Genomic DNA, 25,082 nt, shown 5'->3' on the forward strand with positions numbered 1-25,082 from the left:
GAAGTCAGGCTAAAAAAACTAAAGAGATCCAATTTCCACAGATGGCATTGACGGTTATACTAAGGTAGACACTAATGCCCTGTCTAAACATCTATACAAATGTATAGACACAGCAGTTTCAGATAGGATTAAAGCAAGATCCTCAACAAAAAATAAACCATCCTGGTGGACATCTAGCATTAATAAATTATACAATATACAGTCATTTTTGAAGCAGCAATAGCACCAGAACACCCCAAAGGAGAAGTCAGGCTAAAAAACTTTGCAAAGGCTAACTATACCCTCCTAAGGAAAGGTATAATCGGCTTCCAAGATCCAATTTCCACAGATGGCATTGACGGTTATACTAAGGTAGACACTAATGCCCTGTCTAAACATCTATACAAATGTATAGACACAGCAGTTTCAGATAGGATTAAAGGAAGATCCTCAACAAAAAATAAACCATCCTGGTGGACGTCTAGCATTAATAAATTATACAATAAGCGAAAGAAGCTGCTGTCTAAAAATACACAATTGAGATCCCCAAACTGAAAGAGAAACTTCCTCAGCCTAAACAAGCAAATAAGACAACTCATAAAATTTTCAAAGAGCAACCATGAGAAAAATTTAGCAACCATAGCCAAGGTTAACCATAAGGTTTTCTTCAGCTACATCTGCAACCTAAAAGGTAGGACTCAGATGTGTACTGAACTAATTGTGGATGGCATCACACATGCACATACTGACCCTCCGTAAATTTCAAACCTGCTAGCAGACAGGTTTGGTGAAAATTTCACCCCCTATCCCCCCAAAGCATACCACAGACCATGTCTTCTTTATCTCCTCCTTCATGCGTCTCCAAAGAGCAAGTCCTCAACGCTCTCTCCAAGACTAACACCGCAGCCTCCATGGGATCAGATGGCATTCCGGGCTGCGTTCTTAATGTTCTAAAACAATAGCTAGCTACTCCATTAGGCACTCTCTTCAATCACAACCTGAGTACTGGCTTTGCCCCCACTGAATGGAAAATAGCGACTGTTATCCCACTCCATAAGGGTGGCTCTGCAACAGACCCGTGTAACTGTAAACCCATAAGTTTAACCAGATTCATCTGTAAGGCAATGGAACAAATCATCATGAACCTCATAAATAAGGATATAGGTGACCTCTAATCCCTGGATCTGTTCCAGTTCAGTTTTGTTGAGAGCAGGTCATGCCTGCTACACCTGGTGGACTTCTTCAAGAATGTGACCAGAGGCATAGATGAGGGAATAAACGTGTACACAGTCTGTCTTGACTTGACCAAGGCCTTCAACACTATCCCACATTCGAGCATCATTGACAGACTAACCCAGTTAAATTTGAACCCCTATGTATCAGCTGGATTGCAAACTGCTTCATAGATCGACAACACTCAGCCAGCAGACCTGTCACCAGTAAGGTTCTGTGCTGGGCCCCCACTTGTTTGGCATATACTTCTCAGAAGTCCAGGCCAAAACAGGGGGGCTGTGGATAACCAAGTCTGCGGATGACTGAAAATTAGATTCTGTCATTAAATCCCCTAATAATGTCAGCATACTTCAAAATGGGCTTACACAGACCAATGATTGGTGCCAAAGCCATGGTTTTAAACTAAATGCTAAAAAATGCATCATCATTCCCTTTGGTAAAAACAGTGTCCCTGCTGATTATAAATAAACAATAATAACCAAAATACAAATTTAGCAGTGAGAGACCTGGGAACACAAGTGGACTGTGGCCTAAACTTTGACCACCACATGTCTACTGTGGTGAGGAAGGCATTCTACTTCACTCACCTGATTAGCAAAGGCATCGCCTCAAGAGCAAAAGAGGTTATCACCCCCCCAGTATTCATCCCTCATCAGACCTATTATTGAATATAATGCTCCATTTAGTACATACCATACCAGGCACCTGCTGCAGCTTGAGAGATCTCAGAGATTTCTAACTAAGAAAATTCAGGGTCTCCAGTACATCTTATACAGACAGACTGAAGTCGCTGTCACTGTACTCAGTAGCATATAGACTACTTAGAGGTGACTTATGTCTGGTTTATAGGGCTATCTCTGATGGAAATGCTGCACATCTGTAAGTCAAATGGGACTAGAGTCACCTGTTCCAGGGACCTCAATTTAGCCTGCGACATAAACAGGACCCACTGGACAGATAGATACATCTCTCAGTGGTTGCCACTCCTCTGGAATAGGCTTCCAAGTCATATCAAACAGAGCACCTCCATGACCCTGTTTAAGTGCAACCAGGATGATTGGATGGGAAACTGTAAATTCTTGGCGGGGATTGCCGGCTTCTCTTGTGGACATGGGTAGTCCTTGCTAGAAAAATCTTGGACATAAACGAGATCTCTCATTTAGTATTATACTGGGATTTAACGGCTAGGCTTATAAAGACCCTTGCATCAGTAGTCTAGTAACATCCTATGAACCTATGAACTCTAAGAAATGTATTTCAGAGCAGTGGTGGGTTATTCATTTTTGGTGACATAAATAAGAGGAAACCCATATATTGGCATCATGACAATGCAAGCTCCATTTTTAGTACAGACACTCACAAAAAATATGTTCATCCACATTTATTCTTGGTATCGTGGCAGTATAGAATTCATTTTAACAACAAACACCCATAAAAATTATATAATCCACTTTTGTTCAGTGAATGTAAATTCCTCTGACAGCTTCAGTTTTGGGAACAATGACTTGGTCATTTTGGGAGCTTCACCCCATACCCAAAAACTTAAATATACTAATTTTGGAGTTACTCAGCCTGAGAGAAAAGGGGAATAACTAGCAAATAAACTGAGTCATCTTGTTTCTGTGATTGCTGTGCACCTCTGCTGACAAATGTCCAGAAAACAGCCAATTCAGAATAATTAAATTAATAAGTTGGTAGGATGAACACATCACAGATTATTCTACACACTGAATGTGCATTTATTTATTTAACATTTGTTTACCAAGAAAGTCTGACTGGGACAGAGCCCATTTTCAGAGGAGACCCGGGGAGAAACTCTCCAGACATCACAACACTATTGCCTTTTATGGCACAGACTTCAGGTCTCAGAAATCCTGCTTACTGCAGGCAGACATTTACGTCTTTATTAATTTGTATCTGAGTTGTGAAATATGTCCTTCCATAAATAGTGCAAGATTGAGACAAATATCCAGGTAATTCAGTGGGCAGATATTTTCATTTTCATAGCCAATGGAGTCTGGGAATATCACAGTCTGCTGACTCTTGTTTTAGCCTTGCTACAGTACTGAATATAATGGATCTGTTTTATGTTAGATTAATGAGATTTTCATAGTTAGACCTAGCCCTTATGGAGATATGATAATGACCAGATCTTCTATTGGCATAAAAGAGTGATTAGCAAGAAAGTTCTTGTGTAATGAACTGCCCGGACAATAACACAACTGGGCATAAGAGACAATATCTCTGAGTTTCCCTGGTTAGCAAGTGAACACATTAAACTTTCTGTTGTTCCTATTTTGTAAATATATCTGCAAGTGTGCTAGAGATTTCAAGCTCTCATGGCTGTACTCAGTTTATTTATTCTTTAGTTCATCAAGCAGGTGAACTGATCCACACAGACCTGTTTCAACTGTACTTCTCAATGTCCTAGCACAAGAAATCTCGACAAAGCCTAAAATGATTTGTGGGGGGTGGGGGGAGTCAAAGGCTCAAAAATAGGGACAAATTTTAAATATTGCTGTTACAAACTTAGAAAGTTGCTAGCGTAATATGATATGTGTAAACATGCATTTTCTGAAGGATATGAAGCCTGGAAATGTATGTGTTTGGTGACTTCAGTCCTCACTAATTTACCTGAAAATTCCAAATTTTATGAGGAGCAAACCAAAAATATGTAGCAATCATCTCCACATCCTACAAATATCTGGGCATTTGAAAGGTATGATTTCAACCACACTGACACATATAGTTTAGAGTGACCAAACAACCAGAACACCTTTGGGAAGTGAGAGGAAACTAAAGTACCATGAAGAAAACCCACAAAGATAAGAGGAGAACTTGTAAATGCCACATAAATAATGTCCAGAATGAAGATAAACACAAGCTGCAGAGCTCTGAGACAACAATGCCATCTACTGTACTACTGTGTTGGACACGATTTGACCTGGACGTTCTGAAATGGAAATCATTTGTACAAACCTGACATAGATACATATATCAAAAACAATAAAGCAAATTTGTGCCTGTGACCTAGCATTGTTGCAATGCTAAGATGACAAAAGTTGTTATTGTGTTACTTCTGGGAAAAAAAAGATTTAACTATGTTATTATATTAGAACACCTACATAATGATCACCATCTTACAGCTAACTCAAACGATACATCAGCTTCACTATCCTAGTATCTGTGCAATAAGTATTTTACTGCATACCTACAATAATAGGGTACTATATTATTAATTGAATTGCAGGAAGACATTAGTTAACAGTAAATACACGTTTACATCATAGTTATACGATCAGGGATATTACTAACAGATTATACTTTACAGAACATAGTGAATTCTGTTATTTTAGGTGGACAGTGATGACAATAATTTATTAGGTGCTCTGGTAAGATTCATTTCATTAACTGTGTGTACACAGTTGTGTGTTTGTGTATTTGTGTGTGTCTGTGTGTGTTTGCATGAATCAAACTGGTTATACAGTGATAATTCCTCGGTTATAAATGTAATAAACGTTAAAAATAAATTGTAATCTTTTACATATATATATATATATATATATATATTGCATGTACAGTCAGAAATTTGTTCTATGGAACTATGCAGATTGTGCTCAGTTACAAAATGCAATCCTTCAACAAATAAAATACTGCAACATGAGGAATGATTTTTATTATGAGATGCATTTGCCCATGCAAGCACAGTTTTGCAGTACATCGCTGCTGGGGCTGCACATGCATACTGCCTGCTGCATCAGCCCCAGTGTAGGACAACTATCAGATAGGTTCATAGGTTCATACTAGGCTATCTGCCCTAGGGCATTTATAAGCCTAGCCAGAATGTGTTTGACTTTCGCCACCCATTTTAAATTTATTTTGCTATGCCCTTTTTCGAGGTTAGTATACTGTGCCTCTGTCTAACAGTGACACAGAAGTGATACCCAGGGTAAACCTACGATCTCCCATCCACTCATCAAGATTCCTCTTGAAGAGAGTCAATGAGGGACTCTGCCTAACCTGGACTGGGATTTTATTCCAGAGTGAAGGGAGCCTCTGGGTTATGAATCTGTCCCTCCAGCATGTCCTATTTATTTCAGTGCTGAGGTTCAAGTCTCTCGAGCGAGTAGCTCGATGGGATTTGGATTTTCTGAGGTGCAGCATGTCCATTAATTCCGGGTTGGACATGGCTTTATACGTCAGGCACAAATCACCTCTGAACAGGCGGTATGCCACTGAGTAGAGCTGGAGTTTCTTTAACCGGGCAGCATATGGCATCTGTTTGAGCCCTTTGATCCTCTTGGTGAGGTACTTTTGGGGTCTTTCCAGTTGCTGCAGGTGTCTGGTAAGGTACTCCTTGTTACTGGTCCCTGCTCTGTGTTGGCTCCCTGGGATCTAAATGGAAAGTACACATGAGACACATGGACACCTGCCCTATCCACACTATGTCAACTTCAGCTAAATTCTTCTTTCTAAAGCAGTCCTGTGGATTTCATGCTCGCTTGGGACACGAACCCAGGTCATAGTGGGTACAGTCAGGGAGCTTTTTCCTGAAGTTATGATGGTATTTTCAACTACTGGAAAAGATTAGTTGGTACCATCTTCACTGTATAAGATACCTTGACTGAGCAACTTAACTGCCTTTATACCCCCTGACGCTATTGCAAACCTGCAGCTATGGATTGATGTGAAGTTTATGTTTATGTGTAGCAACAGGCATACCTTGACTAAGAAAACAGTTGATACTTCTTTGTCAATTAATAATAGTTAGTACAAAGAGTTAACCACCTATATAAAGATCTTTGCACTCTGCACTGACAACTGATTTTCTCTAAGTAGATTTTTCTTTTAGAAGCTTTCTTTACCTGTTAGCACCGTGTTCAGCTTGAATGCAAGTTTCTGATCTGTTTTGTCTCGACACTATTGAATGTGTTCTTATTGTTGACCAGCAGGGGGCCACAGTTGCCATAGTAACTGAAGGCTCTTCTTAGGTAGGCATGGAGGAGTGTGAGTTAGGCAGGGAATCCCCAGTGTGTGGCGTGCTAAAGCCAGAATTACAAGCTATGAGAAGGGAAAAAAATGATTTTCCCAAACTGCAGGCCTCTTGTCTTTTCTTCAGCTATCCAGATAACATTGCATTTGCAACAGGAAGTTCACACGCGCACACACACACAGCGGCAACATGAACTGAAAGTGGAGCAGCTGAGGAATTTGTGGGGAAGGATGTATATACAAGGATACCTATGCAATCTCAGTAGAGGAAAATATGTCAATTATGCAATGCTTTTGCTGGGAAAAAGAAACCTGTAACTCTGCCCTGAAGATGCTGCAACAGATCTGTTGGAAAAGGTGAACATTTTATTTGAGGACCTTAACTGTCATGTTACACTGCAGGATTGTTAAGAACAATTTTGGAAACAGGACAGCAGGGAGAGGTTGTTATGGTACGATTGATAAGATGAGTATCTGGAGTCCTACTGTCATTCTGTGCAGTTGCTTGAGTGAATATGCTGCATGTACTGAAGTTCAACAGCAGAGGCTCATACAATGCAAAGCTGTGGGAACTTAACTGGATGCAGAGGTTCTAGGTGTAGACAGACAAAAGTCTGAGATGTGTGAAAGGAATGCAGTTTGTGTGAATCGGAAGATACCCTGAGAGTGTGAGGGAGTAGAAGTAAAAACACCCACATCACATCAGATGTTTGTAGTGAAAACACCCACGTCACGTCAGATGTAGGTTTAAGCTTTGGATACACAGAACTATAAATGTTAAGTAGTGAACTTCCTCAAATGCTGTAAATCATCACTAAAAAAGGGCAGTAAACACCATTTCTTCCACCCAGAAGCAGTACGCTTTAAAAAAAAAAAAAATAACATACACCTAGTCTGGGGACAAGGGAAGAAAACACCAAGCTGTGCCTAAAAGTGCCTGTGTGTACACAGATTTTTTTTTTTTTTTGGAGAGTTCAGCTAACAATAAATGCCATTAGAATATGTAGTCAATCTGCAGAACAAATTCAAGAACTCAGAGCTGGGAACTACAGTTTGTAGAGACTTTGGGGAGCTGATGTCAGAAAAGGAAGAGTCTGTGAACTCTCCCCACATGCACAGAGTTTGGGAGAGCTAAGGATTATGCTCAGTTCTTACATGCAATAAATGCTATCCTGCAATTCCAGTTTGCTTTTCTATGCATGAGGGCAACTAACCTGTGAATTATGAACAGCTGAGCACCTAACATGACCAGCATCCATCAGCTAAAGTAGTGTTTGCTTGTATTGAATCTGGGGGAGGGGAGTGGGAGCAGAGAACTATAAACGCAGAGCTGTTTAGAAGTGCTTTTTGCAGGAAGTAGCTTTATGTTATTGCTTTTAGATTATATAGGTGTAGACCACAGAATATTAGCTTGCAGAGTCTTGGTTACATATTTTTGATGTAACAGGCTGCTGAATTTTTCTGCTTAAACATCATTTGCCTTGCTACTCAAAGGGAAACCATCATATCAGGTAAATCTCTTCACTCTGGCATTTCACTGCGACTCCTCCTGCTGTCCTGTTTGTGTTCTGTAGTAGCAGCTTGTCTCATATGTACAGCCTGTAATAGGTATCCAGGTTCCAGACTGTGTGGAATTAACTAGTTTCTTTACAGCTCACTCTTAGTTTATGAATCTGATGAAATGTCATTCTTAACATTACAGGCTTTATTTGGAGAACACTGCCGTTCCACATTCAGCTTTTAATAAGATGACAATCCACGAATTAGACAATCACAGTGCTCTTTAATGTGGTACTTGATGGACTTATTATGAAAGGTGAATCAGAACTCTTTGAGAAGCTCGGGAGATAAATCATTTCCTTCAGTCTGATTAAGTTATGTTCCTCCGAAAGTTATTTGTCATGCCCGCATCTACGTTTGGGCTTCGTCTCTCTCAGAAATTCATATTTTTATTATTTTTATCTGCATTTGTTACCTTTTGCATTGGAGCAATTTTCTTTCTGCCTGATTCGGCTCGATTGAAAAGGATTTTTTTACCCCAGGCTGAAAGCCAAAAGTTGGACAGTGACTTAGAGAAGACAAGCAAACGGGTAATTAAGAAATCAGAGGAGACAGTGGTTAAAAAACATGAAAAGTTAAAAGGCTCTTCTGTGCACCAAACAGGAGATGGAGGGACCGAGGGAAGGCAAACAGGTCAGCGAATATTTGGGAAAGATGGACAGCTGAATGTGAAAGGTGACCAAACTCTTTCCACACAGGGGGATGCCACTTCCAGGGAGCGAAATGCACAGGGACAGTCTCAGGCACCATGGAGTGACACTGATCAACTGCAAGCAATGGAGGCCACAACTACTGCTCATCAGAATAAATGGATATCTGCTGGGGGGCTTGATTATAAGGAATTTCACAGAGGGCAGCGTAATCCACCTCTGGGAGTTGCTGGGGGTAAACCACATGACTCTGAGACCCAGAAGAGAAGAGAGAAAGTAAAAGAGGTAAAATCTTTTACTCTGCCTTTTTCCTGTTCTAAAACAATATTAAAGTAATTTTATGCAATTATTGCCTATTTTCAGGGATTTCAAATGTACATTTTTATTTGTTTTTTCTAACATATTACTCCCTGCTAGTAGCTGTATGTCGGTATTTTCTCTTCTTTCTTTTGGTTATGACATAGGTTAATAAATAGCGGAAATCTGGAAGGTCATCATCAGCTGACAGGGTAACTGAACTTGGGAACAGAGATAAGGCGAGAGCAGCTAACCTTAACACATGTAAACACAGTTTGGACTGAGAAGAGGAGTTTATTGATCTAGTAGGTGCACAGAGAAGTTAATGTGGTGTGATAATAAGAGAGAATTTTACAATTCAAACATGTCAAGAATGACAGCTGAATATTTAGTTTCTTTTTTTTTGTTAATAAGTAATATGACCTCAGGGTACCATAATAAGTCACTGGCAGCAGGGACTGCAGAAAGACATACCTGCTGCCTATTCTGTGATCTAATTTCAGAAAAACTCTCTTCCCTTAGTATTTTGTTCTTTGAAGTGCTAATAGTATTTGTAACAAACTTTTTTTAAAGTTGCTCTCTTACTGTAATGTAATAATATTAATTTTAGCTACAATTTCTTATTAGTTTATATGAAGTGTGTATTAAGAAGATTAAAAAATAAATGGTGGGTTAGTAAATGCAGGCATTTGTGAATACCAGCATTATCACTGAGCTAAATTACTGTCCTAGAACACATTCAGAATACACTATGTACACACTGTTTTACTTAATTTTATTGTAAGTGAGAATGGTTTTCAATAAAGGTAAATTAATTGTTCTGCTTCAGACTGCAAAGGAATAAACTGGTATTTAATCACACATCAAGTATTTATTTTATTACGGAAGTAAAGAGAAAAGAATGTAATCCAGTGCCAGGTATGACCTGGGGAAAGTAGTCGGTAAAGTGTCTGAAAAATTGGTATTAAAATAGTTTTGGAAGGGTGAGTTTACACCTGTACAGGCTGCAATAAATTAAGTAATGCAGAGTAACTGCATGACCCGAGTGTGACATTGCACTCAACATACAGAAATGGCAGAAGACAAGGTATACTTCTATAGCCAGCCTATGCATTAAATTAAATAAATATGCTGTATATAGAAATACCTCTAGCTATCTGCAGTGTACGTGTTTACTATAGCAGTTTATTTTGGGTGGAAGCATTTGCACTTTCTTTCACCTGCCATGGAGCTTTTTTGATCGGTCAGGAATGGCAGCTGAATATTTAGTTTCTTCTCATTTCTTTGTTAAAAAGTAAAATGACCTCAGGATACCATATCCATTTTTCTGCTTTTGGGCTTCATGATTTTATTAGCTTCTTGTCTGAAGGTCCATTTAGAGATTTTTTTTGATGTTTTGATTTTGAGTCGGAACTGAGGTGTGGTAGGAATGTCAGACACAAGTCTTTGACAATACTCTGAGTAAGCTGCAGTTCATGGAAAACAGCGAGGAAATGCAGGCTTTAAAAAAGATCACCTTTAGGGTACTAGTATTACTAATTTTCATTCTTCAAAGACAAAATAGGTGATTTGTGAGGAAAAGAAACTGCATTGTCTCCTACACTTCCTACAGAAGTTTCATGGCCCATCAGGAAATAAACACAGTCCTATCACTGCTACTATGCTAGTAGTTTATAAGAAGGCCAGTACCATAAGGAAGTCATACTTATTATTTTTTAAATTATTTTCTGTTTTCTTTCAGAATCCTTATCGTTTCTGGTACAGTGCATCTTAAGGTACTGTAGTCTGGTGAATAGAGTTTGACAAGGAACATTTTTTTGCACGTTTGACTGCCATAGTAAATATTTCATTTTCAAAACATTAATTTGGTCCCCAGCACTCGAAACACAGCCTCAAGGAAAATGAGACACTTGTTGGCATTTTTGCAGTCCCTGAGATGGAATTCTGAGAATCCTAAGTGGGATGTCAGAGTATCAAAATACAAATTACACATGAAAGAAAGTAAGTAGAGAGAGATCTCCCTGAACAATGAAGTGAATAAAGAAACTGAATCTGATTATTTATTAGGAAAAGAAGAAACATTAAGAGTTAACCACGAAAAAGAAAGGACAACCAATCTAGAGCAGGCCTATTTATACTTCTTTATTTTAGGAGCACCTGAGCAGGTCAGATAAAAACTGGAACACTTTTACTTCAGAAGTATCCAGAAACAAAATAACTTCTAATGCCTTACATGAGGCAGACCAGAAACATTTAGTATTTGCATCTCATAAGGAAGCAAAAAATCAGTTCTGGCTAATAGTGTACTATCGGGGCTGAAGAGGGAACTTCTGAAGTGGGGGTAGCAGCAGGGAGCACCAGACTGTATGGTCCCCGATATTTATTTATTCATTTATTATTTATTCACTGTGTCAACTAGCCTAGCCCCACTAAGCTAATAATTAGTCCCTTTACAAGGAGTATCCATGGATGGATGAATGTTCCACTCTAGTAAAGAGAACAAAAACACTATATGGGCCTCAAATTGGGATTATGAATGAAAATATTTTGAAAAAGAGAAGAACATTTCTGAAATAAAACACAGAAAGATGAAGATATGGAACTCCTACTGAGGCAGAAGAAGGCAGCAAACGTGATCTAACAGCCAAAGGCTCAGATTAAATAAAACAGCAAGTACAATTTGAAAGGGTCATAAAACCTTTTTATTAGTAGATTACGAAGCAAATGTATAGAAAAATGTTGTTTCCCATGAAATGATTCTACACTGGGATGACTTCTACTTCCCTCAAGCAATGGAAAAACATATCACATTACATCGGGGTGGGGTGCAGAGGGGGCTCCCAGCATCCGAGATGGAAGACAGTCTAACCAGTGGCAGCTGATGGTTTGCTACAGAAGGGACAAAAAAGAAAAAAAAAGAAAACAAACATACACAAAATATATAGAAGTATAACAAACACAAAGGAACTTGAGAAAACAATGAGAGAAAGAAGAAGCAGAAATGTTAGACAGGTACTTATATGCCGTTTTCAGGAGAAATGGTTATTTATTTTTTATTTTTTGTTAAACTGGTAACTGAGCTGGTCCTTAGACCTTTTTCATCCACAGCCCTAACCAGAATGCACATTTATAAAATGCATTCACTGTATAACATAAGAAACTGCTTGACATCAGTGTAGGCTGTTCAGTTACATACACATAATATTATTGCAATAGCAGGCATACATTATTAGCACCACATATCCTATACAAACATCATATAATAATTTCTTAAGTTTGATTTTGGTTATTTAATATCACCATAAAAAAGTTGTTTAAAGATTTTTGTACATTTTACCACAGTTGTAACAAGAAAAGCACCAAGAGTTAAAAGTCATTTTAAAAACTAATCATATTGCGCTCTTCCATCCCTGTAGCATGACATTTGTAGCAATAAGCAAGGTACTCCAGTCTATCTATCCATCCATCCTCGACCCCTTTTCCCATTTTGCACATGGGGGTCAGGTTGTCCCTTCAACAGTGACAATCATCTAGAGCCAAGGTTTATACTTCAAAATTCTGGCAAGTTCTGTTCATTTCTAATGTATGCTGGAAGGTTATTCTAGCATGTCCTAAAGGTTGTCTCCCTCATTAAGTTCAAGCAGGGCTGTCTTAAGGCTAGAACTTCTTGTTCTGCAGATCTCGGTGGACAGTGATCTGAAGACGTTTCTAATTTACATACTAAAGGTGGGCAGTGGTGTAGCTGCAGTAACCTAAATTTTAAGGTATCTAAAATATTTTTATGCATTTATTTATAGATGTTAACTGGGTGGAGCTGCTTTTCAATGGACATCCAGGAGTACTGTCGGATTAATTGTCGTGCTCAAAATCACCCAGTATGCAAATGGAAGGTGAAAAAAAATCAAACCCAGGACTGTAGGATGAAGCTTAGTAGCAGCTTGCAGCCTTATTTCAAGGCACTAAACTTTCAGACATCTGGCCATGTGGCTGTGGTAGATGGTGATGACGTGTACCACTGGGCATGCTAATAATGTTAAATATTTTGTTCACAGAGATTTTACATATTTGTTTATTAGAAGAGGATTTTGATGCCAGAGGAGACCTTGCATATTCTAGTCTAGGAATGAAGACAGTGATGTGGAGTCAAATATATCACACATCAGGTGTACTCCTGATGAGGGAGCTGATGTAACAGTTACAAAGAGTAGTCATCATGACATTTTTAACATTAATGATACATTGGGCAGTAGGACCATATAGCATTCATACCCATAGTCTAAGGGAATTGATAGCTCATGACAGGAAAAGGTGGTTTATTTAAAATCTTTATCAGAAATAGAAGCCAGAGTAGGGTTGCTTAGACTTCAGAAAAGTGTCTGACATGGTGCTTGACAAAAAATTAATAAATGTTAATTCACTTACAAGTGGTTTGCAAGACAGTAATGCTAGCATAAATGTACCTACATAGCAGATGACAAGGACTGATGGTAAGTGGGGTCTGCAGCGTAGAAGGGACAGTTATTATTAGGCTTCTGCAGGGGTAAGTGGCTGCAACTCATCCTCGTTTATATTTCCTTAAGTGGCATTGCAGAGGGGCTGAAGGGAAGGAGAGGTGAGTCCCTTTACAGATTGTCCTAAGATTTTGCAATGGATGAATACACAGAAGGTATGTAGAGGGTGTGAATGGACTAAGCCATACTGCAGGAATACACTGAATTCTAGAAAATTAGATTTAATGTATAGATATACACCATGGAAAGAGAACTGCACAGAAACACACTCACTTTTGACAGGGTGAAGTGTTCTCAGCAGCAAATGTGGAAGGAGACCTTGGGGTGTTTATTTTGGACATCTTGCAAGCTGAAAAGCATTTTGAAAAATATGGTAAGTAAAGCTAGCAGACTCCTGAAAAATCCAGAGAAAAACACTACCTGCTGAAAAAGGGGCTTTTTAATTCCTCTGATCAAGCAATTTATATGACTCCACTTTTGACTACTTTTTCAGTTCTGAAAGCCCCATTTTTGCTAGACATAAACAAAACGGAAGAGGTTAAAACTGTTTAGAGGAGGTCTAGCCAGAAAGTACAAGGTCTGCCACAGAAGTGTTATATGAGAAAATATTTGTATAGTAAACATTTGCTGACTGTGTGTTTGGGCTGATTAAATACGTTTTTGCAGTGACCCAGGTACATATGAAAATAATGTGGGACACAACTAAATAAAGGTAGATTCACACCAGTCAGTGCAAGTCAAATAGTCTACATATGCAATGCTTGTATAGTCATTTTTATGTATTTGTTATTTTGTTAATTTATTAATTGGGTAAAATCCACTAGGCACACGCACTGCCATAGGTATGTAATTTTCCCAGAATGACACGCTCTACTAGTGAAAAGCTGAGGAATCAAACCAAGGGACTGCATGACAAAGCTTGTTAGTAGGTCATAGTTTTCAAAGCGCTGATGCCTAAAAATACATGAACATCATTTGTTAGGCATAGAATAATTCACAGTAAGATGGTGTCTAACGTCATCATATTGCCTAGCATTTGTTATGTCTTCCTTAATACAATGTTGTGTTGTGAAGGGAGGGTCAGATAGGATTATACTGCAAGGGAGAAATCTAAACCAAGTTAGCAGGAAATCTGTGTATCAGCATTGTGTAGATTAACAGGCATGCACTCAGAAGGAGAAACAAGGAAGGGAAAAGACATGCTAGAAAATTTGGATATGTTAAGACAATGATTTCTGCATGGAAACAGCTTTAGGAGAACTTGCATATAACAAGTGGAAGTGATTTGACATAGATGAGGAGTCAGAAAGGATTACGGAAACACTTTGCCACTGAAATGGTTGTACATGCATGTAATGTCCTCCACAGAATTATTGTGGATTTAACAAATAAAAGCAGAGGAGTTAAGTAAAGTAACTATGAAAATATAAAACATCATTAGAGAGGTAGAGAATAAGTTGAATATTAGATTCTAGTGGCAACTTCTCATTAGGGTACAGTGAAAGCCGGACTTTGTCTTTGTTTACTTTCATTGTAAAGGCTGTAAAAGTGGTTATGCTCCTGTACTAACTCCTCGAGAATTCTCTGATACATCACAATATACCCCAACCATATCCAAGTTCTTCTCCTTTGTTTAACCTTTTATTCCTACCGGCCTGTATCTTGACATAAGTCATACTTTACAAATAGTACTCGCTATGTTCAAAGCCTAGGTTTTGTTGTCACAATGTAACAAATTTGTATTTTTTTATGTATATTACATTTTATGTTAAACTTTATTGATTATTGTAATTTGTGCATTAAAATTTACTGTTACCCATGGAGCTTTTCTCCCCGGGCCTCCACTGAAAAAGGACTTGTGTTCAGTCGGACTTTCCCGGTAAACAAATGTTAAATAAAATAAAAATAAATAAAAAGAGAGCAAGCCAATGGCGAAAAGCTTCAATCACAAACATATTATTAATCTATGCAAAATATAGCTTTAGTTCATTATACTTTAATACAGCAGAGTACGAATTAGCATTACAAGTAGCACGGGTTGACCTATCAGCCTTGCACAGTACGTTAGAGCACTCAATTTTCTTTGCTTGACAAATCACCACTGATCACCAGTTTGGCAGCAGTACATAATAGGGTGCAAACTGCATTACATTGCATTGCTAGCTGTAGTTAATGACATCATAGCACTGCTGTGCTGAGAGCAGCTGTTATCGGATGATAACTTGAATGGTATGACCATCTCTTAATTTTTTTCCCAGTGGAGTTTGGATTGTCACTTAGCTCAGTATTTGGCCCTTTGCTGTTTACAGTATTTGTAAAAACATAATTTACCTTTGTGGTGACTCACAGCATGTCCAGTAGGCAGATGACTCCACTGTCACCCTGTTTGAACCACTTCCCCACATACCTCTGAACTGTCCAGATTTTTGGCTCATATTTTTGGTCTGTTCCCCATAAAATGTGTGGTTTTCTGGCAAATCACTGGGATGACCTGTGGATTGAAATCACTAAATAATGACATATGATTTCAAACTTCAAATCCTTCAGAAAATGTATGTTTAAACACACCATGTTACTCTAGCAACTTTCTGAGTTTATAAATGCAATATTTAAAACGTTCCTATTTTTGGACTTTTGTCCCCCCATTTTGTCGGGTTTTGTCCAGATTTCTTGCACTAAGAGGTTAAGGGGAATGCTTCCCCATAGCCTGTTTCAGTAGGGTAAAGAGGAAGAGAACTCATTTGGTATATCCTGGTTGGTGAACACTCAGATTAAAGAGCAAGTCTTGATGGGAATAAAAGAAATATAAATGGAAAAAATGATATTGAAGAAACTGCAACAGCCATGATGAGTGCTACCTACAGGGCGAGGTGTCATCATGTTAGATATGCAACACAAAATATTAGACCATAGCGACTGTGACCCAAATAAGGTCAAACACAAATATTCCATGGGGGCAAAGTCCCTGAATCCTCCATATGAGAGATTTTGTCCCTGCCATCTTTCATAAGTATTAGTTCACACCATCAAAACACAAGTGAAAATCCATTATTTACAGTTTCTACTTACAATTTTTACTAGGTCAGTCTCTCAAGAGGAGATTTCTACTGTGCAAAAATAGGAAAAGGGATTGTGGATGGACGAATATCATATTATTTCCCCTCATAACCTATTCTTCTGTTACTGTTTATCATTAATATACCAGCATTAAGTAAAAGGTTATAGAACAGTCTGCATGTCCTCCCCGTGGTTGGGTGGGCGTTCGAAAGACATGCGTAAATGGGCGTGCCTTTGTTGAAGGTTGAACGTCGAGCTGGTACTTCGGCATTCATGAAAATCTACTGCCAATCATTAGCGGACCAGAGTCCCGCTGTGGCAACCCCTAACCGGGAAAAGCTGAAATAACAACAACAACCAACATTTAGTAAAAGGTTATAGAACAAATATGCATTGCAAGACATATACCTCTCAACTGTCCAGTTTTTCACAGAATGCTCAGATTTTTGCCTCAAAATTTTGGACCGTTCCTCATTAAATTTGTGGTTTTCTGGCAAATCACTGGGATAATCCGAGGAATTAAATACCAAATAATGGCATACACTAAATGTATTTTTAACACAAACCTTGTTATTCGAGCTACTTTCTAAGTTTGTAAGAGCAATGTTTAAAATCTGCCCTTATTTTTGGGTCTTTGTCCCCCATTATGTTGAGCTTTGTTCAGATTTCTTGGGGTAAGATGTTGAAAGGTATACAAATACACCTGTCATAAAACTAAGAAAGAGTGGGACCCAAACTTATATTGGCTAATTTGATGTAAGGCTCTGCCTGCACTTTAATAATATTCAGGGTGAGATGACGGCATTCAAATGAAGGAATCCACAGCCAGTCAGCCAGAAGTAAATCCAGGGACACACAGGAATAAATTCCAAAAAGACACAATCTGTGTCTTTTTGGAATTTACTCCATTGTGTGTCCCTGGATTTACTTCTGGCTGACTGGCTGTGGATTCCTTCATTTGTTTGCTTTTTTTTTTTTCTTGGCTGGTTATTGGATGATGGCATTCATAACTACTCAGATGTTACTGTGTCACTAGATATATGAGATAAAACTTAACTATATCCTGCTTTCAGAGTTTTGGTGACAATTTTAACTATGCCTGACACAGTTTTTTAAATAATTAATTTCCATAAGCTTTGTGAAATCGGTATATATAGGTGATGTCAGTTTGACACAAAGATTTTGCAATGATATTTCAACCTAAGGTCTATGCAGCTAACAAAACTGTATTTAATTTTCAGTATTGTATATCTACATGACAGTTGCATACAGTTCTCTGATGCAAGGTTTCACCTTTGCAGGGTACTGAGTTTGTTCTTCCTGTGTCCATGTCTTTTTTTTGGGTGGTCTGGTTTCCTTCTGTGCTCCAAAGGCCAGTTGTTGGCAAATTAGCTATCCTTCAAATCACCAATATGTATGCACCCAGTCTGACAGTGAGTGTGCATGTGTGTCTGGTGATGGTCTGGTGTCCTGCCCAGAACAGGTTCTCTGCCTTAATGCCCAATGAGTGTCACAGTAAACTATAACTCTCCTGTGACCCTGAATGGGATAAAATAAGTACAAAAAATGAATGAATGAATGATTCAATCAATGAACCTCTATAAGTAAATCCCCTGTAAATGTTGCTTGTAATGGACTTTTAGTGGCCATGCTTTATTACACCGAATACAATTCATTGTAGCAATCAGTGTGGTACAGTGCACTTTGAGTGGTTTGGCAAGCTTCACTTTTGGATGGTAGAAAAGATGTAGTTTTGAATGGGTTGATGTGTAGGACTGTAGATCTTCATATAGCTGTGCAAGGCTGACTGATGCCCTCAGTAGACTATATGTGTATAAGCAGTAACATAGGCCAAAACTGATGTCAAGACATAGTACATTAAAATAATTCCCTGAGTGTCTGACACAGATTATGGGATTCTTGCCCAAGCTCTTATCCTCTAGTCATTCAATGAATAGACATATCTGACACAGCATATCCTGAGCATCCTAATGCCATCACTGGGGGGGGGGGGGGTATGGATATAGGCTGGCCAATTCCTTGCAAAAGCATCTGTTGCAAGCTTGCTGTCTAGTTGATGAGGAACAGAGAGCTAGGAAGGGGAGGAGAATGTTGGGCCACTGATCCTAGCTGTATCATGGCTCTAAAAGTGTACAGAGGTGGATTGTAGAACTTGTTAGAGAGACGTTGTGTCATGTGCCTTTTGGTGCTTTAAATGTTGTATAGTAACTGCAGACTCTATAGGTTCACATGTAAGTACTAGGCTAGCTGCGCTTGTGGACCATTTTAAGCCTACACAATTTCCCTTTTTCTGCTCGAAGTAACCTATCCCATTTAGTTACAGATTGGCCTTGTCCATCCAGTGGTCGATAATTATTAAATATTACCCCTAATGAGAATAACTGGGATCATACCACAGATAATTTGAGAGGACCCATGCACAGAACAGGGGATAGTCCTGGGGTAACTTTTCTGCTTCCCCTCCATAGATTTAAGTTGTGCTTGAATATGGACAAGGATGAACTTTGTTTTATGTGGATGGATGGGGAGTCTACTCCACAGCAATGGTATCTTCTGCGAGGTACACCTGCCCCTCCAGACCATTGTGTTGATGTTGCAGAGGAGGTTTAGATGCCTAGACTTGAGCATTTCTGATGCCTTTTGACTTGCTGATGTGCAGTAAATCCATCAGTAATGGTTCAGAGGATGCTTTGTATGCCAATCTCAGGTGATGACTTAGCAGTTCATAGAATAGTGAGTATAGTAACAGGGCTTTGTGTCAGTACAAGTTGAATATGTTGTTTATGTCTCATATCCTTTTGGTAAAGTATCTCTGTGGATGTTCCAGTTGTTGCATGTGTCTGGACAGATACAGGGGCATTATATTCACTGACTGGCTTAATGAGGGCTGAGTAAAGGGAAACAATGTCATCCCTAGATCTGGACATAATACGTTTTTTTATAAGCTGTGCAATATAGAAGGACTTTACAACAATAGAATCATGTTGATCAAAAATTAGGTAATTGTCCACATAAGCTCCTAAGTTGAGTTCCAAACAACTGGGCCAGCTCTTAGGAGCATATTGTCAATGTGATAGTTCCCTGACGTAGATGACTTCCCAAGGGATACAATAATACACTTTTTGGCATTTAGTTTCAGTCTATGATTTTGGCACCAGTTATTTATTTGAGAAAAACCTTTCTGCAGGATGGCTAAGCCACCTGGAGATTCAATGACTGCTTCCAGCTTGCAGTCATCTGTAAACATAATCACCCAGAGTCGTTTGTTACAAGCTTTTACTACAGAAAAGTAGATGCCAGACAGGAAAGGTCTCAGAACAGAACCCGGGGGGACTGCACTGGTGACTAGTCTCTTCATGGAGGTAAAACTTCACCTGTTTTAATTATTTGTATTCTGTATGTGAGCCAGTTAGCAATCCTGCAGGTGAGATAGAGGTTTATTCCCAGTTTATTTAGCTTTTCTACTACACCTGAGTGGGGAATTGTGTCCAAAACCCTGGCCATTTTATATTTTACAAATTTTTGCAGACTGTTATAGGTGGTTGCACAAGAAAAATGTGATTTTAAAACCAGAATGAAGTGCAACTTCACTGAGTTCACAGGCATGTAGCCACACATGCCAGGGACTTAGACCTTTCATTTTGTCGTAGCCACACATGACAGGGGCTTACACCTTTCTTCCTTCAGATGATTAGTGTCTGTATGACAGGCAATAAAAATTTAGATATCTAGCTGCAAGTTTTCACAAATCTCTTTTGCCCAGTTTCATAAGAATGGTGAGAGACATGGGGCAGAAAACTGGAATACTCTGATATTTCCCCAGTATTTACCCTGCACCTCAGTATGTTTTTCAAACAATTTTTTTTCAGCATTCTGTGATGTGCATAAATAGCAGTTTCTTAGCATACAGTGTTTTTGAATGTTTCTTGTGTCTCTGCTTTCCTACATGTAATAAGAATGTGAACATGACTGCACTGTTCCTGTTTACAGTGTACTGGCTTCAGTGGCGTAGTTGGGGGGGGGGGTTCAAGAGGGGCGGCAGTTTTCACGTTTGGGACTGTCACATTTAGTAGTTTAATTAAAAAAAACACTGTTTTCTAAGGGCATCCGAGGGGTGATCCATTTTTGGGACTGTCACATTTAATAGTTTAATTTAAAAAACACTGTTTTCTAAGGGACCTGGCCCTGTCGCATCACGTCTGTGATTGTGCATGCGTTGTCGTACAGATGTCCTGTCCACCCACCTGTACAACTTTAAATCAAATTTTGCTTGAAGTTTGATTTTTACAGTTGCTGCTTCAAGTAAGGGAAGTTTACAGCTGCAATCACAAGTAAGGGAATGGTGTGTGTGTGTGTGTGTGTGTGTGTGTGTGTGTGTGTGTGTGTGTGTCTGTGTCTGTGTGTGTGTGTCTGTGTCTGTGTCTGTGTGTGTGTGTGTGTGTGTGTGTGTGTGTGTGTGTGTGTGTGTGTGTGTCTGTGTCTGTGTGTGTGTCTGTGTCTGTGTCTGTGTGTGTGTTTGTGTGTGTGTGTGTGTGTGTGTGTGTGTGTGTGTGTGTGTGTGTGTGTGTGTGTGTGTGTGTGTGTGTGTGTGTGCGTGTGTGTGTGTGTGTGTGTGTGTGTGTGTGAAATGCCCCAGTTAGGTATATCTGGTGTTGAGTGTTACTCAGGCTCAAACTGTGTACCTTAGGTACAAGAAACAGCCTGAATTCTCTACCCCTACCACCACTTGTGATTCAAGGAATTGAGTCCATAGCTCTCAACTGCCCAGATTTTCACAGAATGTCTAAAATGTTTGGCTTATACTTTTAGTCTGTTTCGTCTTAACATTTGTGGTTTTCTGGCCAATCAGTGAGAACTGAATTCACTGAATAATGATAGCCATTTAAGTTTCAGCATTCCTATCTTTCAGAAAATGCATGGTAACACAAAATGTTTTATCCTAGTAACTTTCTAGGATTATACAAGCAATGTTTAAAATGTGTACCTGGTTTGGGCCTTTGTCCCTCCCCCAATACATTTTGGCTTTTTCCAGATTTGTTGTGCTGTAAAGTTGACAGATATCGTTGAGTTTCAAGTGGATTTTACAAGGAGCTGAGAGCTTTAGGGGAAGAGGTTTGGTGCTGCTTATGCCAAGTCTGTTTGCATTGTTGGTAACACAACAGGTAGTATACTTGCTTTTGATGAAGAAAGCTGTAGGTTCTACTCCCACAGTATGTAGATGGATTTCTGATAATATAATGTATTGTACTTTAAAGGGGGTGGATGCTGCAGTCCTGAGAATGTCCTCCTTTGGAGGAGATACATAGTAACTATGAACCTGTTATTAGTTTGCCATCTGTTCCCTATTGCAATATTACTATCTTATCTTTTTGTAATGCAATACCGGCAATTTATTCTTCAAGGGCAACAGGTACTTTATTTGTAGATGAAACAATGCAATGTAAAGTTGTTTGCTAGCAGTAACCTCTTCATTAGTTACAGATCTCTGTAATGTGGAATTATTAAGGTGACTTTTACTTGTGTAGAGATTGTACATATTTACTGATACTGGTGGATTGTAATGACAGAAGTTTGAGTATAATTCTATGATGAAAATGTTCCGAATTGGGCAGTTCGTTATTGGTTCATACATTTTGTTTCATTTCTTACTGGCAAAATGTTCAAAACAAATTTAAAACATGCACTAGCAAGTGTGCTGTATTATACAAGGAATATAATTTAATACAATCAGAAAGGTGAATCAAAGAACACATGTATGTTTGCATGGTCCTAAATATGTGTACAAGGGGTCTATGATTTGAAAACATCTCAAAGTTAAATTTTATCCACCACTGGCCAGATGCATTTTCTTGGAATATGGGTCTCAATGCTGTTTCAATGAATATGAGTTTCAAGAGCAGAGAAGTTTTAATGTTAAGTCTGTTTTCATCATCAGCCTGTATTGCTTTGTTTAGCAAATGTCTGTCAGTGTTGGTACTATAAAATTTAAAATAAAATTTTAAACAAAATCCAAATAATCATTATAGAAGTAAAGCATAAAGCAGTATGCAGATCACAGTGTTTATGGTAAATGGGGAGAAATAGGCAAGTAATGGGACACTAGAACAGCTGCAGGGGGAGGCCTGTGTATGGAGGGGCCCATTTGACTATGATTTTGTGAGGGGGCCTCAAACACAAAAACAGCCCTAGGCAGCACAAATTCTAGCTATGCCACTGACTGGCTTACATGTCAGTAACTGTAGTAGGTTTTCACGTTTTTCTGCCTTTGCCTAGTGCCTGTTGGAGAGTAACAGGAGAGTAATGGCCAGATTTGTGATCGCCTACACTAAGTGTATACACCATTTGGAGTGACTAGACAACAATGACAAGTGGGGGAAGTTCCAGAATGCCCTAGACAAATGTCCCTTATTAGTATAAATACCACCTCAGGTCTCCCCTGAAAAGTGGCCACTGGACTAGTGGGGCTAACCCAGTCAATAAAGGATAAATAACAGGATCACCTGCAAACTTATAAACTTAGGCTGCAACATTCAACATTTTTTCACCCAAGTGAAAAATGTCTTGCAGTTAGCAGCATATATCTGATGTCTGGCTTTTCGGCAGATCCAGATACCTCTTTCAATCTGTCCAGGAGATATGGTGAAATGTAGAGGAGCAACCAGGCCCTTAGGTGCACTTATGTGTTGCCTGAAAAAATCTATGGAAAATCAAGGTTTATCAGGGACTACCAGGGATGACAGAATGTACTTCTTAATCCTCCACTGTCATATCATTGAGGATATGCTTCACAGTACTTCAGACAACATGCGTTTCTGGCAGGTGGGGAAGCTGCATAGGCTTCTGTAGTATCACAGACTCATTAATGTCTTTTAAACTCTTGATGATGATTCTTCATTGTCTAAAGAAGAGGCTACAGAAGTAGAGTCATTGATTGTGAGTTCAGTAGTTGTGCATTCCTAGGGGAACTCAAGACATAGGTTCATAGGTGTGTACTAGGCTAATGGCCCTGAGGCCTTTACAAGCCTAGGCCACAGGATTACCCTGGCATCGTGCCACCTGACCTTAGTTCCCAGTGCCTTTGTCGAGTAGAGCCACTGGAGTTATCCCTGGGGTGAATTTTCTGTTTCCCATCCACTCATCAAGATTTCTCTTGAAGAGGGTCAGTGAGGTGCTCTGCTTGACATGTATGGGATGAATGTGTATGAGGTGGCCAGGTGTTTTGTTTTCATTTTTTTCTTGCTCTGATCCTGATTTGACCATTTCCTGCAGCTCTTTTAGCCTGATTAGTTCCCCTTAGAAAGAGCCCTGTGGCTCAGTCAGTCCTTGTTGTGAGAGCAGAAATTACTGTAAGTGATGTTGTCATCTCTGAGGGAGAAAGAAAGAGGTTTTACATGTAAGTTCTAACCCCCTGTATATGCCTGCTGGGGTTCAGGTGTCTGTTATGCAGTAGGGTGATAAGTGTACTGACACAGCTCACCATGACCTGATCATGGGTCCCTAGTCCTCTTAAAGACAGCCCGTCTGCACGATCCCTAGCCTGCACTGGGGATTGTACTATGGAGAGTGTACCTTATGGAGAGCGTATCTTATGGAGAGCGTACCTTATGGAGAGCGTACCTTTAAGCACATACCTATTCTCTTCTGTCAAAGAGAGGTGAACAGGCTAATCCTCATCAGTCTTGTACTCCCCCATGCCATCCCAGCAGGTTCCAAATCCACTAGTTGAATGGGGGTCACCAGAGTTGTGATCATTGCTTTATCCCTCTAAACTACTGGAGCTGCCTAGACTGGTGTAGATATTTCAGATCCTTCAACATAGGCTGGTCTTTACTGATACCACAGGATGCAACCTCCAAAAGAGAATAAGTAAGTTGTTTGGAGTTCACCTTTTGCATGCCTCTCATTGTCAGCTGCTGATTGGAGCATGGCTGGTTCGTCACTAGTCAAGGTAGAGCATGTGACTTGAGAAGAATATGAGATGACTTCATAGATGGAATTTTTAGGATGATGCTTCTCATCTCTTGCTTTTTCCTATTTGTGTGATGCAGATCTGGGATTACGTAAAGCACCATACACTGGCTACATTCTATAACGATTCCTTTTTGGATGTACTACTTGAAAAGGAAGGGAATGTAGTTGTAACAAGTGTTCATAAAAAGGAAGTGCACGTTAATCGGTATGTACATAAAGAGAGCATGCACCCCCCCCCACACACGTTTTTAAAGGAATAGTGAAAGTGCAACTTATTAGAACAAATAAGTTAAATACTAATGACAGCAAATGAAAGCTGCAGATGATTGAACTGGCAAATTAATTTATAAAGAGAAGATATGCAAAATCTATGGTGGATGAGCTAGTAAATGAAGTTTTCAATAGTAGAACAGGACTAATAAAAAAACTATTTTTAATAGTGACTATATTTGTAATATAGTGAATAAAGAAGAAAATAAGGTTAGATATATAACTACTTATAATACTAAGACTAGGGAAGTAATGAAAATTATTAGGAATAACTGGAATATATTGATGGCTATGCCAGAACTATGTCAGATACTTCATAATAAGCCAGATTTTACATACAGGAATTTAAAGAGCTTAAAAATGCGATTGTGCTATAAAGATTTTAGGCAGCAGAAGAGAGCTCAGCAAATAGTACTCGCAGTGGTGGTGCTGCGGTAGCGTTGTCGCCTCACAGTAAGACGCTGTCCGGTTCATCTCTCAGCTAGAGTGTCTTCTGCGTGGAGATATGCGTGAATGGGTGTACCTTTGTTGAAGGTTGTGT

The 25,082-nt window shown here is 39.2% G+C and overlaps 1 protein-coding gene across 1 annotated transcript in view; it reads left to right on the top strand.

The window, feature by feature from the left end:
- The first annotated feature begins 7,778 nt into the window (after positions 1-7,778).
- The window catches only part of LOC122816388 (mannosyl-oligosaccharide 1,2-alpha-mannosidase IC-like), a 674,580-nt gene continuing 657,276 nt past the window's right edge, over positions 7,779-25,082 (top strand). The window contains exon 1 of the mRNA XM_044089140.1: positions 7,779-8,699. Within this exon, the coding sequence (XP_043945075.1) occupies positions 8,082-8,699 (618 nt within the window). The 5' untranslated portion in view covers positions 7,779-8,081. The remainder of the gene's footprint in view (positions 8,700-25,082) is intronic.

The sequence above is a fragment of the Protopterus annectens genome, chromosome 1.part1 (genome assembly GCF_019279795.1).
Source record: "Protopterus annectens isolate FY-2018-M chromosome 1.part1, PAN1.0, whole genome shotgun sequence".
Lineage (NCBI taxonomy): Eukaryota > Metazoa > Chordata > Ceratodontiformes > Protopteridae > Protopterus > Protopterus annectens.